Source organism: Mercenaria mercenaria, unplaced genomic scaffold (genome assembly GCF_021730395.1).
Source record: "Mercenaria mercenaria strain notata unplaced genomic scaffold, MADL_Memer_1 contig_3316, whole genome shotgun sequence".
NCBI classification, from domain to species: Eukaryota; Metazoa; Mollusca; class Bivalvia; order Venerida; family Veneridae; genus Mercenaria; species Mercenaria mercenaria.
This window is the reverse complement of record NW_026461442.1, coordinates 39,392-59,095: the sequence shown is the minus strand read 5'-3', so window position 1 is coordinate 59,095 and position 19,704 is coordinate 39,392. Positions and strand designations below refer to the sequence as shown.

The 19,704-nt window shown below is 34.5% G+C and overlaps 1 protein-coding gene across 2 annotated transcripts in view; it reads right to left on the bottom strand.

Annotated features, from left to right (window-relative positions):
• Positions 1–5,440: 5,440 nt before the first annotated feature.
• The window catches only part of LOC128552945 (uncharacterized), a 46,932-nt gene continuing 32,668 nt past the window's right edge, over positions 5,441–19,704 (bottom strand). For both annotated transcript variants that reach the window (XM_053534027.1, XM_053534028.1), the window contains exons 15-17: positions 19,014–19,079; positions 18,262–18,318; positions 5,441–5,524 (exon numbers count right to left, since the gene is read on the bottom strand). In XM_053534027.1, the coding sequence (XP_053390002.1) occupies positions 5,475–5,524; positions 18,262–18,318; positions 19,014–19,079 (173 nt within the window). In that variant the 3' untranslated portion in view covers positions 5,441–5,474. The remainder of the gene's footprint in view (positions 5,525–18,261; positions 18,319–19,013; positions 19,080–19,704) is intronic.

Here is a 19,704-nt window from a genome sequence, read left to right as displayed (position 1 = left end):
ATTCTAAAATCAAGGTTGTCTTATGGCGGCAAACATTTTTGTCAAGTTACATCAAAATCCCTCCATGCATGAAGACAAAATACACCGGACAAAGATATTCTTGAATTTTACCTTTGATCTCCAAGTGTAACCTTGAACTTTAAGCAAGGACTCTAGGTGTTGCGCATAACACGTCATCTCATTAAGGGGACATTTATTTAAAGTGATTATGGTGTAATACTTTGACGCATGACAGAGTTCTGGACGGGACAGGAAAAAATATCTATTGTCCTTTGACCTTCAATAGTGACCTTGACCTTTGAGACCATTGACATATCGTCTCATCATGGTGAACATTTGTGCCAAGTTATATTAAGATCCCTTCAAGAATAGCGGAGTTAAGGACCGGACAGAGAAAAAACGGACACGAAACAGACCCTGCTCATGTCACGTTAACAACAGATTGCCAAATGTGACCTTGACCTTTAAGCTAGGGGTCTGAAAGTTGTGGATGACACATTGTCTTATGCGGTACATTTGGGCCAAGTAATATTAAAATCCCTTCATGGATGGCAGAGTTGCGGACTAGACAGGAAAAAAAGCACAGTTGACCTTTGACCTCCAATTTTGACTATAACCTTTGAGCTAGAATTTTGTACATGATACGCTGTCTTATCATGGGATCCATTTGTGCAAAGTAATAATGAATCCCTTCATGGATGATGAGTTATGGACCGGACACGAAATTGTGTACGGACGGACAGGCGGAATGACGGACGGTTAAGTGCATCCTATAGTCCCCGAAACTGGTTTTCAACCAGTAGGGCACTATTCAGGAGATCCCACTTCGAGACATTTAGAAATATGACAATAGGAACAACAACTGAAACAAGCAATACAAACATGCTTCGTAATGAAAAGCAATCAGTATCAAAATTATTGGAGACTGTTACGATCCATTTTATAATTTCTGAAGGTCGTTTGGGATATATAAAGCAGAGACGAGATTGTAACGCATAAAATGACCGCATTAATCAAATAGAAAATATCTATTATTCTATATCTATTTTATCTATCCAATTGGAACGTTCATTTGCAACACGTGACCGTACAATATATAACCTTATTGGACGCACGTGCGTACAAAAAAAAATCCGGAATTTTTCCGTATTTGGACGGTTCAAAAAGTTCCATGTTAAACATACGATAAAGCTCGAAACGCGTGAAAATGTTCCGAATGTAAATCGGGTAAAGTAGTCGCTCTATGTATAGAGTTAGATTATGTGTCTTGAAATGAGGAAGGCAGATATACAATATTCAGTGAATCATTTTTAATTTAAACTAAAATCAAATAGATATAGAATAAAAAAGTTATTTAACATTGAACTGTACAATACGAGATATATTTGGATATATTCTCCATATTGTACAGAACATTGTTAAATAACCTGATATAAAAAGGTCTTTTGTGAGCATGAAAAACAACCAAGCAAAGAAATAAACTCTATATTTCTATTATAAACTTGAATCATTAAGACAAGCACTGAGAAAATTAGACAGGCAAATATTAATATGATATTCTTCGTTTCAAAGATGGATTATTTGTACAGATATTTTGTATTCTAACACGACCAGCTAGTAACCTTCATACTTGTAGATCAAAATCTATCACGGGGTGTTCTGCTATTAACTGACCTTCAGGTATGCTGCGCGCGCACCCAACGCGTTTTGGCTAATGCTGCGGCGTAGCACGCCGTTGTAATTTATGTTTAATATATTCATACGCATTACAACCCTAAACTCGGGATATTCTACGTTAAACCTATTTGTGATACTTATCATTATTTACGTACCTATGTAAAATATAGATAACATGTTTAGGTGTCTAAATAATACTATGTATTAGGTTCATGATAGTACACACCTTATTCGCACAACGAAAATGTGTACTACCACTTAAAGCTAAATACGTTTGATCTTCAAAAGGACTGTAATATAATATGAAATTTAATTTAAATGTAGCTCTACAAACACAGTTAGTTTATATGATTAGCTAATTTAAATTTGATGAGAATGTTCTTCATTAAAACTTAGTACCTAAATCATTTAACAGATAAACGTTTTCTTATTTTAATTACTGCATAGTCTATGACATTCAGTAGGTCAGATATATGGTTAAAATAAGTATGTTCTTTTTTTACCATTCTTCATGCAACGTAGGTTTGCTAAATTATTTGTATTTTTAATTATTGTTACGATTTCGCAACCAGGTTAAAATCCATTTTAAATCAAACCTTCACAGAATACCAGACTTTAAACATTGAAGCTTATCTTCGCATAACATGTAACAAAAACAAAGGTAATGTGCATGCTTATTACTAAAGGGTAAATTGAATTGAACTGAATCACAAATACCACCAACAAAAAATAATCGTTAGCAAACAAAAAATGCTGGATAACAAGATGAGATAGAGTAAATATTTACCAATCTTATTTCTGCTTTCGGTACTAAAAGGCATAAAATAGAAAAAGTGGAAAACCACAAGTCGTCCAAAACGAGATAAACGAAAATGTTTCAGCCTCAGTTTGATTGGGCCTGTTCACGGACGGTAGGGGAAAGGCAAGCTACCATCCACGCCCTCTAGTTCTGGGTTGAGCAGAACCCTGCAGAACTAAAAAGCGTGAAGACATGTAAATCTGGTATAACATAAATCTGGTATGATATATGTTATTTAAGTTTGAAATATTACTGATCACTGAAATATATCTGTATTTAAATGTGGACTCAGTCATATTCACCAATCAAGTAGAACGTCTTTTAATAACATTTACGTCTCTCTTCTTGCAATGGAGTTTAAGTTTCTTTTAGTAAACAATAAAATTTAGAGAAACTGCAACTAAAATAACAAATAGATATAATCGTGTTTTTATGAAGTCAGAGACGGAAGAATAGGTAATAATAAGGGCCATGTGGTGCTGTATTGCTTTTATGTTGCTGTATACCTTTATTCTAGAATACCAGAAAAGTTTGATGACTAAAGCAAAGAGCATTTTACAAATTTCATTTTGACTTGTTTTTAAATTTCATCTAGATTTAGCTTAGCAAACGTTCCTTCTAGCGTATACGCAACATTCTGTCTTTTAAGAAAATCTGACTTTAACATCATATTGCAAATGATTAATCGCAGATGTAGCCCTACCGGATATTTCCGTCACGTAAGTAACACACGCAAGCACTGACATATAAAAAATACAAGAGTTTACTCTATATTCCATAAAACAAAACTATCAAGGGACCATAACTGCGGTAAAAAAATCAGAAAGCAAACTTTCCTTTATGGTCATGTTCACATCAAGCTTGTTCATCGGTAAAAGTTTGAAGCAAATCAGGTAAACAGTGTGGGAGGAGTGGATACACAATATTTTTCTCTATATTTTATATAGCAAACCTATCAAGGGGCCATAACTGCGGTAAAAATCACAGAAAAATAAATCAGAAAGAAAACTTTCCTTTATGGTCATGTGCACATCAAGCTTGTTTATCTGTAAAAGTTTGAAACAAGTCAGATAATAGTGTAGGAGGAGTTAAACAATATATTCAGCAGAACTATCAAAGGGCAATAACTGCGGTAAAAATAGTCCTTCCTTAATGGGCATCTGCATATCAAGGTTGTTCATTTACAAAAGTTTGAAGCAAATCCGGCTTACAGTGTTGGAGGAGTTGGACATCAATATTTTTGGATGTACGTACTGACGGACAGACAGACGGACGGACGTACGGACGGCAGGAACACTATATGCCCCCGCATACGTGTGTGGGGCGTAATTAATATAAACGTTTCGGTGATAGTTATATTTAACTGGCATTAGATTCATATATCTACATACTGTACCATCCTCTAATAGCAAAGTTAAGCAATGTTTAACTAAACAAAGGTAGAAAATACACAATACATTATGTCTCTTTGATATTGCTGCCAAACAGTGCTTCAAACAAAGCTGTTCTTCCTTTGTTCACATATTTGTTTCTTATTATGTTTTTTTTTCTTGAAAATACATGCATGTTTGTATGATTTTTAAACCTTTTAACTTTAAGTTGATATTTATGTTTCGAAAAAACAGGCAGTAATTCTAAACTTACGGAAGTTTGAACAAAAATACGAAATTTTTGGTCAGTGAACTGGAAGAATCACCCAAATTGATAAACTTAGTAAACAATTTTAAAGAAAATCTTATGAATGTTAGAGGAATTTAAAACAAAAATGAAGCCATATTAATATCGCTTGACTAAATGCCTTGTCCTGATGATAATCTTTCCCACCAAATAAGATAATATGCACGCCTGCTAATCGGGCTAATGGCTAAGGTGGCGTTTTCTAGTAAACAATAGCGGTACACAGAAACGGCATTTAATTTTTAAATCGATGGTGCAGTCCGATACTTACAGTTTAATATACACACCACATCTCATAACGAATGTCTTAAAATCGTTTCCGTCCGCTTAAATGTGTATGAATTTATGACTGGCGGGACAGGAAACAGCCCCCCAAATCAAGTTTTTCTCATGTACAATTCATACAATATAGTAATCAAATCTTGACCATAAGAAACAGTACATAGCTTATCAAAACACATCTGTCAGCTTGCTGTAAAACGAAATAATTCTAACCAAAATTTATAAGTCAGATTTGCGGCTCATGTATTAGATATTATTACACTAAATGTCGTAGCCCCCTTGTCAGAAGATGCATTATATACATCTAAAACCAATATGCAATGTACATTTGTAACATTTTACTCACCTGTCGATAAAGACGAAGTAGATGACGTCCTTTCTTCAACTCCTAAAATATACGGCAATATGAACGACCATGCATTTATAAATGTTTTGAAAAATATTGATCAAAGTACATGCAAATAACAGTTCCATAAATGTACACTATTTGCAAAGCGTTGCATTTGGATATTTCTCTAAGGGGAAGGACTACACGTCAGAAAAATGACTGTATATCTGGATGTGTAAGTTCACTTTATAGTAAGTAGAATACAGACAAAGAAACATACTCGATCGCCATTCGCTACACCACTGTAGTTTGAAATATCAGGAGTTACCCATGTAAAAAAAGATTATGTTGATGTTTCCTGTCATTTTAGACATCCAGCATTTAGAATGAACCATTCAAAATACACCAAGCTTTAGAACGAACCATTCATATTTCCATTTCGAGCGAACCCTTCATCTTCCGTTCATTGACATTTCGAACGAACTTCAACATTTCGTTACCATTCGTTAATTATATGCATCTGTTTTCTCTGACTGTTTTTTAATAAAATGATTTCCGGTACAATGTTTATACATTCGTATTACAATTATTGCTCTTAAATGATTATCTCTGACATGTTTTACTAATACACAATGTCATCCCATGACCATTTAACAACAAGCAGTGTGTTGAGTTTTCTACGACCAATGTGCAATGTATATTTGCAACATTTTACTCACCTTCCGATACAGACGAAGTAGATGGCGTTCTTTCTTCTACTCCTAAAATAAACAACAATATGAACAACAACGCATTTATAAATGTTTTGGAAAAATATTGATCCATATACATGCAAAGAACAGTTCAAAAAATGTATATTGGCATTTTATTTATTTTTTTCCAAAAATCGCTTTTGTATTATGGAAGGTTGTTGGATCTTTTGAGGTAGCAAAACATATTCAACATCATATCTAAGATGAAGTAGATTAAGTAATGCCTGGAGTAGCTTATGGCGTCTTCCTCTGCCATCAAGTTGGAACATTACCATATGACCTATATTTGAGCCAGTTTGACGCTAAACCATACAAACACGAAATATTATTTCATCTACCATCTGAAAAGTCAATGAAAAGTCATCAGCTTCTGGTCATTTGAGCCACCTAATCAAATAAAAAATTGGTTTATAAATTTCACAACTATTGCCAAATAAATGAAAATACAGTAAATTGAAGGGCGTTGCTTAAATTTGATTGGAAAATAACGCGTTGTTTAGTACTAACATATTCGTACCCCGGTCTTCTTAGAACATGATAATTTTGAACAAGTGGTAATTTATCTTCTATTGTGAACCGGTCACATGTTTTCTATATTTCTTATCCGAGAGAAACAACGTGTAGTTTATAGTTTTTTCAACGTTACATAAAACGCTTGGTGGAACTTCCCTAGTGAAGTTCCGGTCTAGATAACAAAACCATTCTGATTATGAAAATGTATGTCAGTCGTCGTTTAACTACGTGTACGCTAAAATGTGTATATGCAGCATAAATGTGCTATATGAATTAAATAAACATTACAGATGTATACCAATGTATGACTTAAAATTCAGCATCATATCTAAGATGAATTTCATTCATCATTTCGAGTTTATTGTAAAACTGTGAATATTTTGTTTTTGTTTGTTTACATTTCGCTTAACATGTGCACACTGCTGTGACCTCTAGACCGGATGTGCATTAGAGGAGTTCACGCAAGTCTTTTCTGTAACGTTAACGAAAGCATAAATTGTGTGGAGTATCTCTGCAATATGAAATGTGACTGGTGCACGATGGAAGATAAATTACCACTTGTTCAGTATGCTTGGTACCCATTTACCGAACTGCGCATTCTAGGTGAGAAATGTACGATTAAAATGGGTTAGTGCACTTTCCCGTTCATGAACAAGGTTCTAATAGCATACATAGGGGTAGAGTATAATATGTACAGAGGTATTTTCTTTCTGGTCTGGTGCCAGTGAGCATATCAAAAAGAAACTGAATGGTGAACAGTGCAGGTCATGGTCAAACTGCACGACAGGTGATCATGATTTGCACTGGTCGCAAAGGCATAATCAATCGTGTCAAGCATGACAAGGGTTACAAGCTCAACTTTTTTTGCCCCCCTTCGAAGAAGGATGGGTATATTGTTTTGCAGATGTCAGTCGGTCTGTCGGCAGGTTGGTCGGTCTGTCGGTATGTAGACCAATCCGTTTTCGTATGATAACTCAAGAACACTCAGGCCTAGGATCATGAAAGTTCATAGGGAGGTTGGTCATAACCAACATGAAAGTTAATAGAGCGGTTGATTATGACTAGCAGATTACCCTTATTGATTCTGAGGTCAGTAGGTCAAATGTCAAGGTCACAGTGACCCGAAATATGTAACAATTTCCGGATGGTAACCTGAGAATGCTTGGGACTATTGGGATATTTCGTGTTCTACGAGCTCTTGTTAAAGAACTGTTACATATCTTCGTTCCGGAGCATTTGCAATAATGTCCCAGTTCTGAAATTTTACATAAATGGATGGAACGTAGTTTTCAGCGATTGGCAATTTTCATTTCTTTACAAATGACATTGTTAAAGGAAGACAACGTTTGAGAATATTTTAAGTATTCAGTCGTACGTGACTGTGCCGTAGAACATGTAATGAACTGGTAATTTGTTGATAAATATGTTATTTGTTTAAAAAATATTTCTGTGGTTACGAAGATATACTACTAAACCTTAACATAATTAGTGCTGCTGGATTCTGTACCAATACTAACATTATCTCCTCAAGTAAATAAGGCGGATGACGAAATTGCTTCTGACACAATGTCTACTATCTAATCGTCACATAAAGCAAACGCTTTGTCCAGGGATCGAACTCACAACCCTGCGATCCAAAGATCTCCGCTCTCCCTATTGAGGTAAGCGGTAGGGCTATGAGATGGAAAGGTCAATATTACCCCTGTCTATAGTTTAAAGACAAAATACTTTTTTCAGGTTCTACAGTGAACAGAAAAGAGATTTTCATCATCATGATTATGTACCTGATACATCGCAGCATCTACATCGCGCATAGGAAAACATATATTTTTTAAAGTAGTTCGAAGTATAAAATAGAGAAGGTGGAAACTCCATCGCTCATATTACATTTTAGCTGTGTGATCAACTATGAAAGTCTGAACAAATTATCAAGAACATGTAAACCGCGACACGAGGCATTAAAGACACACTAGAATAATTACAACTCAGCAGCGTATAAAAAGAAAGTATCAAGAAAGAATACTTCTGTTAATTCAAATCTGGCCTGAACAAAAGTTCTGATGAATTACATGTTTGTAAGTGCTTTAATCTATATTTACAAATGCCAGTATACAAACTTATTTTAACGGAAAAACGTGACACTTAGAGCAAGCCGTGGAGCAACTTTTCTAAAATGCAATCACTATGAGCTGGCTTTCAATGCTCAAAAACTTAGTTTCTACCTTGACCTCAATTTTCCAAAGACGAACGTTCTGACCAGGTTTCATGCAGACAGAGGGCAGCGTCAAGTGTGTAGATAAGAAGTGTTCTATGATTTGACATACACTCAACAAAATTGCTACGTATCACGTTTTTTAGTGGTTTTTTATCTACCATCCCGTCGAAATTACCGCATCATAGATAGAGTAATATATGATAATTATATTGATATATTATATTAATGGCCAAGCATCCTAACCAATTATCTAAAGCCCATATACTAAAAAAAAAACGACACGACATAAATGAAAATGTTGACGGCTCGGTTTGATGGAGCTTGTTCATTAACGGTAGTGGAAATGCAAGCTACCGTAATAAAATAATGCACGGAGGGGCAACTGGGGTCTTTCTTCACCATAACAAGAGCGCCATGAAGACCTGTATCGCTCACCTGACCTACTGACCTAAAGATCATCAAGATTAACATTCTGACCAAGTTTCATTATGATATGGTCATAATTGTGGCCTCTAGAGTGTTAACTAGTTCTTCCTTTAATCTGACCTAGTGACCTAGTTTTTGAAACACATGACCCAGAATCAAACTTGACCTAAAATCATCAAGATTAACATTCTGACCAAGTTTCATGAAGATACAGTCATCAATGTGGCTTCTAGATTGTTAACAAGCGTAACTTTTGATTTGGCCTTGTGACCTAGTTTTTGATCCCACCTGACCCAGATTAGAACTTAATCCTTTGATCAGTATGATTAACATTCTGACAAAGTTTCATAAAGATATGATCATAAATGTGGTCTCTATAGAGTGTTCACTAGCTTTTCCTTTGATTTAACCTGGTGACCTAGTTTTTGACCCCATATGACCCAGATTCCAACTTGGCCTAAACATCAAGATTAACATTCTGACTAAGTTTCATGAAGATACAGTCATAAATCTGACATCTAGATTGTTAACAAGCTTAACATTTGATTTGACCTGGTGACCTAGTTTTTGATCCCACATAACCCAGATTCAAACCTGACCTAGATGTCAACAAGACAGACATTCTGATCAATTCTTATGAGTTTCAAACTTAAAATTATGACTCTAGAGTGTTAACAAGCTTTACATTTGATTTGACCTGGTGACTTAGTTTATGACCACCACCTGACCCAGATTGAAACTTGATCTTAACATCTTCTAGATTAACGTTCTGATCAAGTTTCATTAAGATATGGTCATAAATGTGGCCTCTAGAATGTAAACAAGCTTTTCCTTTGATTTGTCCTTGTGATCTAGTTTTTGACCCCACATGACTCAGATTCGAGTTTGACCAAAACATCATCAACGTAAACATTCTGACTAAGTTTCATGAAGATACAGTCATAAATGTGGCCTCACATGACCCAGATTCGAAACTGACCTAAAGATCATCAAGATTAAAATTCTGTTGTTAACAAGCTTTTGCTTAGGTTTGACCTGGTGACCTAGGTTTTGACCCCAGATGACCCAATATCAAACTCGTCCAAGATTTTGTTGAGAGTAACATTCTGACCAAGTTTAATTAAGACAATGACATAGAAATTAATAGTAGTAAAGTAAAATTGTTCATTTTCGTATGACTCTGTGATCATAACCAGTTGCATCTTTACGTGCTGCCAAGAAATTGTACATTTTGTAGATAGCTGTATATATTTAGAATCACTTTTAGATGAATTTCTTCACTGGAATGTTACTGCAAAAGCAGTAGCTCAGAGAGCAAGTCGTGCATTAGGGCCAGTAACAAATTCAAAGCTGTTGGTGGGGTACCATTTTATGTAAATACCAATCGTTTGACTGTCTTTTCTAGACCGTCATCAGTTCTGGTCTGCCAGTGTTTTGCGTTATGTAATTTTCTTTTATAAATGCTGTGTGAAACACAGCAATGAGGCTTTATTTGGATGTTGGCAAATACACCCAAAATGAAGCTGTCATTGGAGAAATTGGCTGGCTTCCTATTGAAGTGAGAAAATGGAAATCGGCATGTATGTATACATGTATTGGTCTCGCTTATCAAATCTAAGTTTGTCTAGACTGAACAAAAAATGCACTATGGGCTGATGTTAATACATTTAGAACGTGTCGTAATTGTTTTACTGTCTAAAACCGGAACTTATTTCATTTGACCTTGGGGTTTATTGTAATATTGGTGTTAGTATTTCTTAACATAGTATTTTTAAGTAAGAAGAGAAACTGTCGATGCATCAGTTTATTCAAGGCTAGTTAGAGCAAACCAACATTAATATAATTAGTTCTATTTCTAGTAAGGACAGAAATAAATTTAAAACATACAGCTCAGTGAAATCTGAATTTTGCGACGGTAATATTACCACCACAACACGGAACGACATTAAGTAATGCCCATTCTGCGATATCATTGATAGCGTAGTCTCGTGTGGAAATTGTATGATGATTATCATTCTGTTTTAGTTAAAAGATTGAATCCGAAATTCGCAATTGCATAAGTATAAACGGTTATTGAATTATAATTATATTAAATTTATGCTGAACAGTCAAGATAACGAACTTGGAAAAAGGTCATTTTACACTGGCGCATATATACTGTTTTTAAGTGTTTAGGCCAAATCAGAATTTGAACATGAACAAGAGTACACGTTAATCTTTAAGTTACTTAAGAGCTAGACAAAAGTATATTTCATGTTTATTACACATTTATTCAATTTACAGTGTATTATCGTAACTAATAAAATCATATTTAAAATTATTACTTTAGAAATAAATGCCTTTATTTTCACTTTGTAATTTTAGACGATTATTTTGTAAACTCGAGCTAGTTCTAGCAGTGCCTTATTCAGATTTACTAAATAAGTAAATATTTTACAACAATGAAGTTAAATTCAGCATATATAAATATTCAAAACTAATTCCTGTTTTGTTTTGTTTTGTTTGTTTATTTTCAATAATTCAGCCTTTAAAAATGAACATTTTTTCATATTAAATATATTTTGAACACAATAAAATGTCAAGTTCAAAGACTAATGACCAGTTATTAGCATCAATGCGCAAAAAAGTACATTCTGTTACAGGTATTTTCGAATGTCTAATATTGAATATGATTCTCTGAAATGTAGCGTATAAGTATTTGATTTAGCAGCTTAACTTGAGAGGTTTTTTCATTTTTGCTAGCATTATAACTTCTCAATATCACGTATTGACTTTTGAAATCAAGACAGCCGAATTGACCATTAATCGCTCACAGTTATTGTACTGATAATTCATATCATCCAGCACCATTACGAAGACTTAAAATCAGGGACAAATGACCGATAGAAACAGCCACGTTCAATGAAGGCAGAATTGTCACACTGAAACACTAAAGAATTGTATGTATGTATGCATGTGTACAGCATCAAAATACACACACAACATATACAACATATAGGTAACAAAGATATAGCGACTTTTTACAATGAAGACTAAACAAACAAAAGAAAACTAGAAATGTGTCTATGGGACACAGATGCCCCAACTATATGACATTAAAATGGCATTTTTTCCTAGGTCAGGGGCCATAACTCCTACAATACTGAATGAATCCGGACGCGAAACCCCAGGTGCACAACTTCACATGCAGACCAACATTCCTGTAAACTTTAGTGACTCTAGGTCAAGTACTTTTGGAGCTACCCGCAACACAACATTAAAATGACCAATTTTTAACTAAGTCAGGGGCCATAACTCCTACATGACTGAATGAATCCGGACGCAAAACCCCCGGTGCACAACTGCACATGCTGATCAACATTCCTGTAAATTTTGGTGCCTCTAGGTCAAATAGATTTGGAGCTACACGCGACACAACATTAAAATGACCATTTTTAACTAAGTCAGGGACCATAACTCCTATATGACTGAATGAATCTGGGCGCGAAACCCCAGGTGCACAACTACACATGCTGACCAACATTCCTGTAAACTTTGGTGACTCTACGTCAAATACTTTTGGAGCAAGGCGCGACACAACACTAAAATGACCAATTTTTACAAAGTCAGGGGCCATAACTCCTACATGACTGAATGAATCAGGTCGCGAAATCCCAATTGCACAACTACACATGCTGACCAACATTCTTGTAAAGTTTTGTGACTCTACGTCAAATACTTTTGGAGCTAGGCGCGACACAACATTCTCGGAAGGACGGACGGACGGACAAGGGCAAATCTATATGACCCCACCCCCCCCCCCCCCTCCCCCACCAAAGTGGGGGCATAAAAATGGGGCACGTTCTTAGAACAGTAAGTAGCAAAATACTATTGAGGAGTTAAAACCAGATGTTAGTATACTAGACCTAACTCTTGATACACCCCATTTTTAAACGTTGCAGGGTAGTGTGAATGAAAATGATTCCCACCAGCACACGTGATGGTAATCGAAGACATAAAAACTGTTTTATAAATTATACATGTATAAAGAGTAAGCCTTAAAAGCCATATATGCATGTATTTGATTGCAGAAGACAGAACATCAAGAAAGACACCGACAGATATCACAGCAGCTCCATCCGTGTTCTTTAACAACTGTCTTCAACTGAGTCTTCCACCTATTCCGTGAGACACAATATAGGAAGAAAGTGTACCATCCAGCTGTAAAATTGTTACTAAGGGAAGCATGCAGAACGACATATCTTAACAAGAGGGCCAAGATGGCCCTAGGTCGCTCACCTGAGAAACCCACCCTAACAGTGTAATCACGTTTGACTTAGTTATTTCATGGAAACAAACATTCTGGTCAATTTTCATTAGGATTTGATTAAAAATGTGGTCTCTTGAGTTTAAACAAGTATTTTCTTTGATATCACCTAGTCACTTACTTTTTGACCGTAGATAACCAATATTTAAACTTGACCTAGATTTCATTAAGGCAATCATTCTGACCAAAATTTCATGAAGATCAATTGAAAAATACAGTCTCTATTGCATACACAAGGTTCATCTTTGATTTGACCTACTTTTTATTCCCAGATGACCCATATTCAAACTCGATCTAGATTTAATCAAGGCAATCATTCTGACCAAATTTTATGAAGATCAATTGAAAAATACCGCTTCTATCGCATACACAAGGTTTTTCTTTGATTTGACCTAGTGACCTACTTTTTTGACTCAGATGACCCAATTTCGAACTGACCTAGATTTCATCAAGGCAATCATTCTGACTAAATTTCATGAAGATCCATTTAAGAATACAGCCTATTTCGCATACACAATGTTTTTCTTTGATTTGATCTATTGACCTACTTGTTGATCCCAGATGACCAATACTCAAACTCGACCTAGATTTCACCCAGGCAATCATTTTGACTTAATTTCTGGAAGATCAATTGAAAAATACAGCCCCTATCGGATACACATTGTTTTAATTTGATTTGACTTAGTGACCTTGTTTTTAATCCTAGATGATCTATATTCAAACTCAACCTAGATTTCATCCAAGCAATCATTCTGACAAAATTTCATGAACATCAACTGAAAAATACGGCATCTATCACATACACAATGTTTTTCTTTGATTTGACCTAGTGGCCTAGTGACCTACTTCTTAAACCCAGATAATCCCTATTCATACTTGACCTGGATTTCATCAAGGCAATTATTCTGACCAAATTTCTGGAACATCAATCGAAAAATAAAGCTTCTATCTCATACACAATGTGTTTCTTTTTATTTGACCTAGTGACCTACTTTTTAATGCTAGATGATCCATATTCAAACTCGACCTTGATTTTATCAAGGCAATCATTCTGACAAAATTTCATGAAGATCAATTGAAAAATATAGCCTCTATCGCATACACAAGCTAAATGTTGACAGAAAACAGACGACAGACAGACGACAAACTACAGACAGACGGAAGCCGGACATCGAGCGATCACAATAACTCACCTGAGCATAGGTGAGCTAAAAAGTAAATGTATTCTTACCGAATTACAGCTTAAATGGTATTTCATTATCAAGCGCAGCATATAAATTTATATAAAACATACAACAGTATCAACTGTATGAAAAAGGTCTATTTGTTCTATCTGAAGTTATGTCTATTTGATTTCAATGATATTGAATAGGACAAGAGCAGTATTGACCCTACATATATATCTGTATGATTTTAATAACAACTATATTTGTCTTTTATTTCTTGATTGTATATTTCTTTTGTATTGTAAATGCGGACAAAACTTGGCTAAACATGTACATATTTTGTAAGACAATTTCTGCTTTGTTTGCCAATGCAGCCTTATACGAGGGTGGGATCAAAAGTAATGCAACCAATGGTGTTAAATGATAACTAAAGCTTGGATAAAGAAAATCTTTATTTCAAACATTCAAAGTAATCTCCTTTGACAGATACACAACGTCTCAATCCTTTGATCCAATCCTTAAAAACTTTCTGATAGTCTTTCCAGGTATATCACTAAGGAGGTTAAATATGGCGGCCCCCAACTTTTGGCGGGATGTATATTTTCTGCTTGAAAGCTTTCTATTGAGACGAGGGTAAAGGAAAAAGTCACAGGGGGCTAGATCCGGAGAATAGGTTATGGGTGTTCTAGAACATATACTCCCTGTTCATTTAAAAACGACGTCACAATCCCAGCCTTGTGACTCGAGGCATTGTCATGTAACAAATGGATGCTTCGGATACCAGTCTTTGGTCGACGTTTCTGGAAGTACTTGAGAAGCTTCTTAAGAACTTTTTTCTTATAAAACTTGGCATTCATTGACTTGCCTTTAGGTACAGGAACCTGGATGGCAAGACCTTTAATAGTGAAAAATATGGCATACAAAACCTTTTTCACACTTGCAATCTTTTTGGCAATGCATGGCCTTCTGGCATATTTGGTGAACCATACTCAGTTACTAATTTTTCGATGCGGTTCGAAGAAATGTATCCAAGACTCATCACCTGTTACTACATTCATGAATGTTTTTTGATCGTATCTTGGAAACCTTTTCAAAAGCTTGCGCACCATCTTAACGCTCGTGCGTTTTTGCTCATCAGTGAGCAAATGCGGAACCAACTTTTCTTCTTCAATTTCAAAATATTTCGCAGAATGCGCAACGCAGATGGATTTGAAATGCCAACCATGTCCGCAATCTGCTGAGAAGTATATCTTGCGTCAGAAAGTACTAATTGTTTGATTTTTTTAACAATCCTTGGACTACTTGCAGACTTAGGTCGACCAGTTTTAGGCGCATTTTTGACAGACTCCATGCCTGCATAAAATTTCCTAACCCATCTACAAACTGTGGAAAAGGACATTTTATTACTACCATAAACAGCACATATGTCAGCATAAATGTCCTTTGAACCTCTTCCGAGTGAAGCGCAAGTATTAATGTAAGACCTAATTTCGTTCGCATTTTTTACACTTTTACCAACCATTTTGCCTAACCGCCTACGAGTAGGGTTTGTGCAAATGTGAATTGTGAGCGAGATATTGTGTCTACATGTATAGTTTATACGTCGATTGAACGCTATTACAACGAGGAACACTCGCAAGGCGTGAATTTTGTACTCGCGCTAAAAATAGAGGTTATCAATAGCCAGTGGCATTACTTTTGATCCCATACTCTTACCAGGATTGTCAAACTTTGATATGTCATATGTCATTGTGGTCAGTGAAAAAAATGTGTGGTCAGTGAAAACAAATGTGCTGCGTTAAAATCCAAGAACGTTAAATTAGTAAGGTTGATTGAATTCCAAAGTGGCAAAACTACGATGATAAACTAAGAAAAAGACTTAGAGGTTAAACTTGTACGTAAATTGAATATATGAACAGATTTAGCGATCTTTCTACGCATTCAAAAACGAAAAACAGAATAATTGAATATAATTATTTCGTTTTAAGAACCCATTTTACTTCTAACAAATATTTCCATAGTTGATTCATTGTGTTACAAAACTCATTTAAACCTAAATAAAAGATACTTGATATTAAACAAAACAGAATAAATACTAGTATATTTGAAAGCAATGTTCATATACCTGTACGAAAACAGGACCTGTTTCACAGCTGTAAAACGTCTGTAAAAGACTGTATTTTGAAATTACAGCCGTAAAAGACCTGTACCTGTACGAAAATAGGACCTGTTTTACAGCTGTAAAACGTCTGTAAGCGAACTGTATTTTGAAATTACAGCCGTAAAAGACCTGTAAATGAAAAATTACCAGAGATAAAGTTGTAATTTACAGGTGTAAAACATGCAAGTCTCAAAAATACAGGTGTAAAAAATTACAGTTGAAAGCTACAGCTGTAAAATTGTCATGTCTCAAAATTACAGCTGTAATCATTTTTTGGAGGGAAGCTGAGTATTGTCAGCCATCTTTAATGCATTTTGGCGGGATACAACTGAAATTCACAGAGACACTACATCATCTAAAAAATTGGAATTTTAGCTATTATGTTCTATTATCGAATACAGTTGTAAAATGACTTATGTAAGCACATGCATTAACAATTTACACTTTATTTGAAACTGACCAATTTAAAATAAATAATTACAGGATTGTCATATGTTTTCATGACTTCATGACAAAGTAAGTTTTATAAACAAGATATGATGCATGGTTTCTACTTTGTATCCTACTCTTTAATGTTGCAATTGCTATACTGTAAACATATTTCATATTGTTCTTTACTTATTAGATCATTTATTTTTCTATTTGTGTAGTAATTGCTTTTTAGAGAATTACATTTCATCCTAAAACTTTTTGTACCTCTGCTTTCGTCCCTTAAAATAATGTTCTCTTTTTCAACACCTGTAATATTTCTACAGCTGTAACTTTTCGGCATATTTACAGCTGTAACTTTTTCATTTTTACAGCTGTAAGTTTTTTTACAGCTGTATCTCATTTGCATAATTCGACCTGTTTTACAGTCGTTTTACAGCTGTAAATTGAAATCTACAGCTGTAAAATCAATGTTGTTATATAAAATCTACAGGTGTAAATTTGAAATAATCATGACTGTAATTTTGAACAAAAATACAGGTCTTTTACAGCTGTAAAATTTCGTACAGGTAAGTGAAAAATTACCAGAAATACAATTGAAATTTACAGGTGTAAAACATGCAGATCTCAAAAATACAGCTGCAAAATTACAATATAAAGTTACAGTTGTAAAATGGTCATGTCTCAAAATTACAGCTGTAACTTTTTTTGGAGGGAAACATGAGTATTGTCAGCAATCTTTAATGCATTTTGGCGGGATATATCTGAAATTCACAGAGACACCACATCATCTAAAATGTTGGAATGTTAGCTTTTATGGAGTAAGTGGAAATGTTTAATTATCGAAAACAGTTGTAAATGGTGATACCTAAGCACATGCATTAACAATTTACACTTGATATGAAACTGATAAGTTTAAAAGAAATAATTACAAGCTTGTCATATGTTTTCATGACAAAGAAAGTTTTATAAACAAGATATGATGCATGGTTTCTGCTTTGTATCCTACCCTTTAATTTTGCATTTGCTATACTACATGTATAAACATATTTCATATTGTTCTTTATTTACTAGATAATTTATTGTTCCATTTGTTTAGCAATTGCTTTATAGAGAATTATAATTCATCCTAAAATTGTTTGTACCTCTGCTTTCGTCCCTTAAAATAATGTTCTCTTTTTCAACACTTGTAATATTTCTACAGCTGTAACTTTTCGGCATATTTACAGCTGTAACATTTTCATTTTTACAGCTATAAGTTTTTTACAGTTGTATCTCATTTGCATAATTCGACCTGTTTTACAGTCGTTTTACAGCTGTAAATTGAAATCTACAGCTGTAAAACCAACGTTAATATATAAAAGCTACAGGTGTAAATTTTAAATAATCATGACTGTAATTGTGAACAAAAATACAGGACTGGTCTTTTACAGCTGTAAAATTTCGTACAGGTATAAATAACTGTAAAAGGTAGACCCAGTATTTTGTCTTGATCTAGGAGACATCAACATGCATATTTCTGCTACTTACCAATGTCACTCCCTGCACGTATCTCTCTATTGCAAAATGGCAACGTACAAGTATAACCTGAAGAATAGATGCAAACAAGTATTTGTGTAATTGACATGTTGAATCTAAATTCAGATGGTTACTTCGGTTAATGACTTTCGAAGCAATAATGACTTTTTAACATTTTTTATAAAATTAATCTGATAGATATTTTCTACGTTGTCTGTTTATCAAAGGACATCAACTCTACAGTCGGTTTATTAGTGAGAAAATAAAAGACTCAAGAATAGTATTATATAATGTAGAACATATTTAGCTGTAGTAATAAAACTGATTATTTGGGTATGTGTATCCATACTAAACGTCAGCTGAAGGACTGCGGAATTTCGCAGCTTATGTTTGAGGATCTAGCTTCAATCTAGGAATGGTTACAATTTGAAAAAGTAAACAAATATCTAATAATTCAAATAAAAAGTTAGACAACAGAGGTTTGTTTTCGAGCGATAGAAGATATTCCCTACGTTATACCTGCCATACACTTCAGCCGAGTTCCTGTGTAGATGCCAGTACATGTATTGCTTGATTCTAAAATAGGATTTCATTTAGTTGACATCAAGTTCCTTGTTCCAGTTTTAGACAAATCTTAACGTTAATGCATTTGAATGAATACTCAAAATATTTGCGGGTTCTGGTTGTGTTTATTTCAAAATCTATAAATAACATTTCGAGCTTATTATACAGGAATGTTGCTTGTTAAAAAAAATATAACTCACCTTTGTACTTGCGGAACAGCAGAACAAACGCAAACACAATAGCAAGAAAAAAGACTCCTGCAACTACTGTAAAGATATATTCGCAGGTAATAGTGACATATTTTGACATATTTATTTGTTAAACAATAAAGATTAACAAAATCAGTCGTATGCCTGTTACAATAGGGGAATGTTCCCGTTAAAGAAATCAACCACTTGGTTTTCCCCTACTTCCTGAACGGGAAACTTGATACTAAATATAAGAAATACACTAACTTGCATTTTCATTTACGGTAGTAAAGTATTCCTTTTTATTTGTGTTATTCAAATGGCCAGGTGCATAAGAATATGCATGGTATTAATATATAAATTACATCTTTGTAAACTTGAGACATATATCTTAATTTCTACCGTTCAAATGTCTTTGATATTTCCTAATTAAACTTTAATTTTACATTTCTTAATTTCAAAGCTTCCCGTATCGGAAACCTTTTTTCCCAGTCGGGAAGCTCATGTATGTATTTATATTGAATTGCTTTCGCAGAGTACTTAAGTGCACAAACAATACTCATAAAACACCTTTTATCATTGCCTTGCTTGATGATTGCTAAAACAAACAAGAGGGCCAAGATGGCCCTAGGTCGCTCAACTGAGAAACACACCATAATACACCATAACAGTGTAAACATGTTTGACCTAATGATTTCATGGA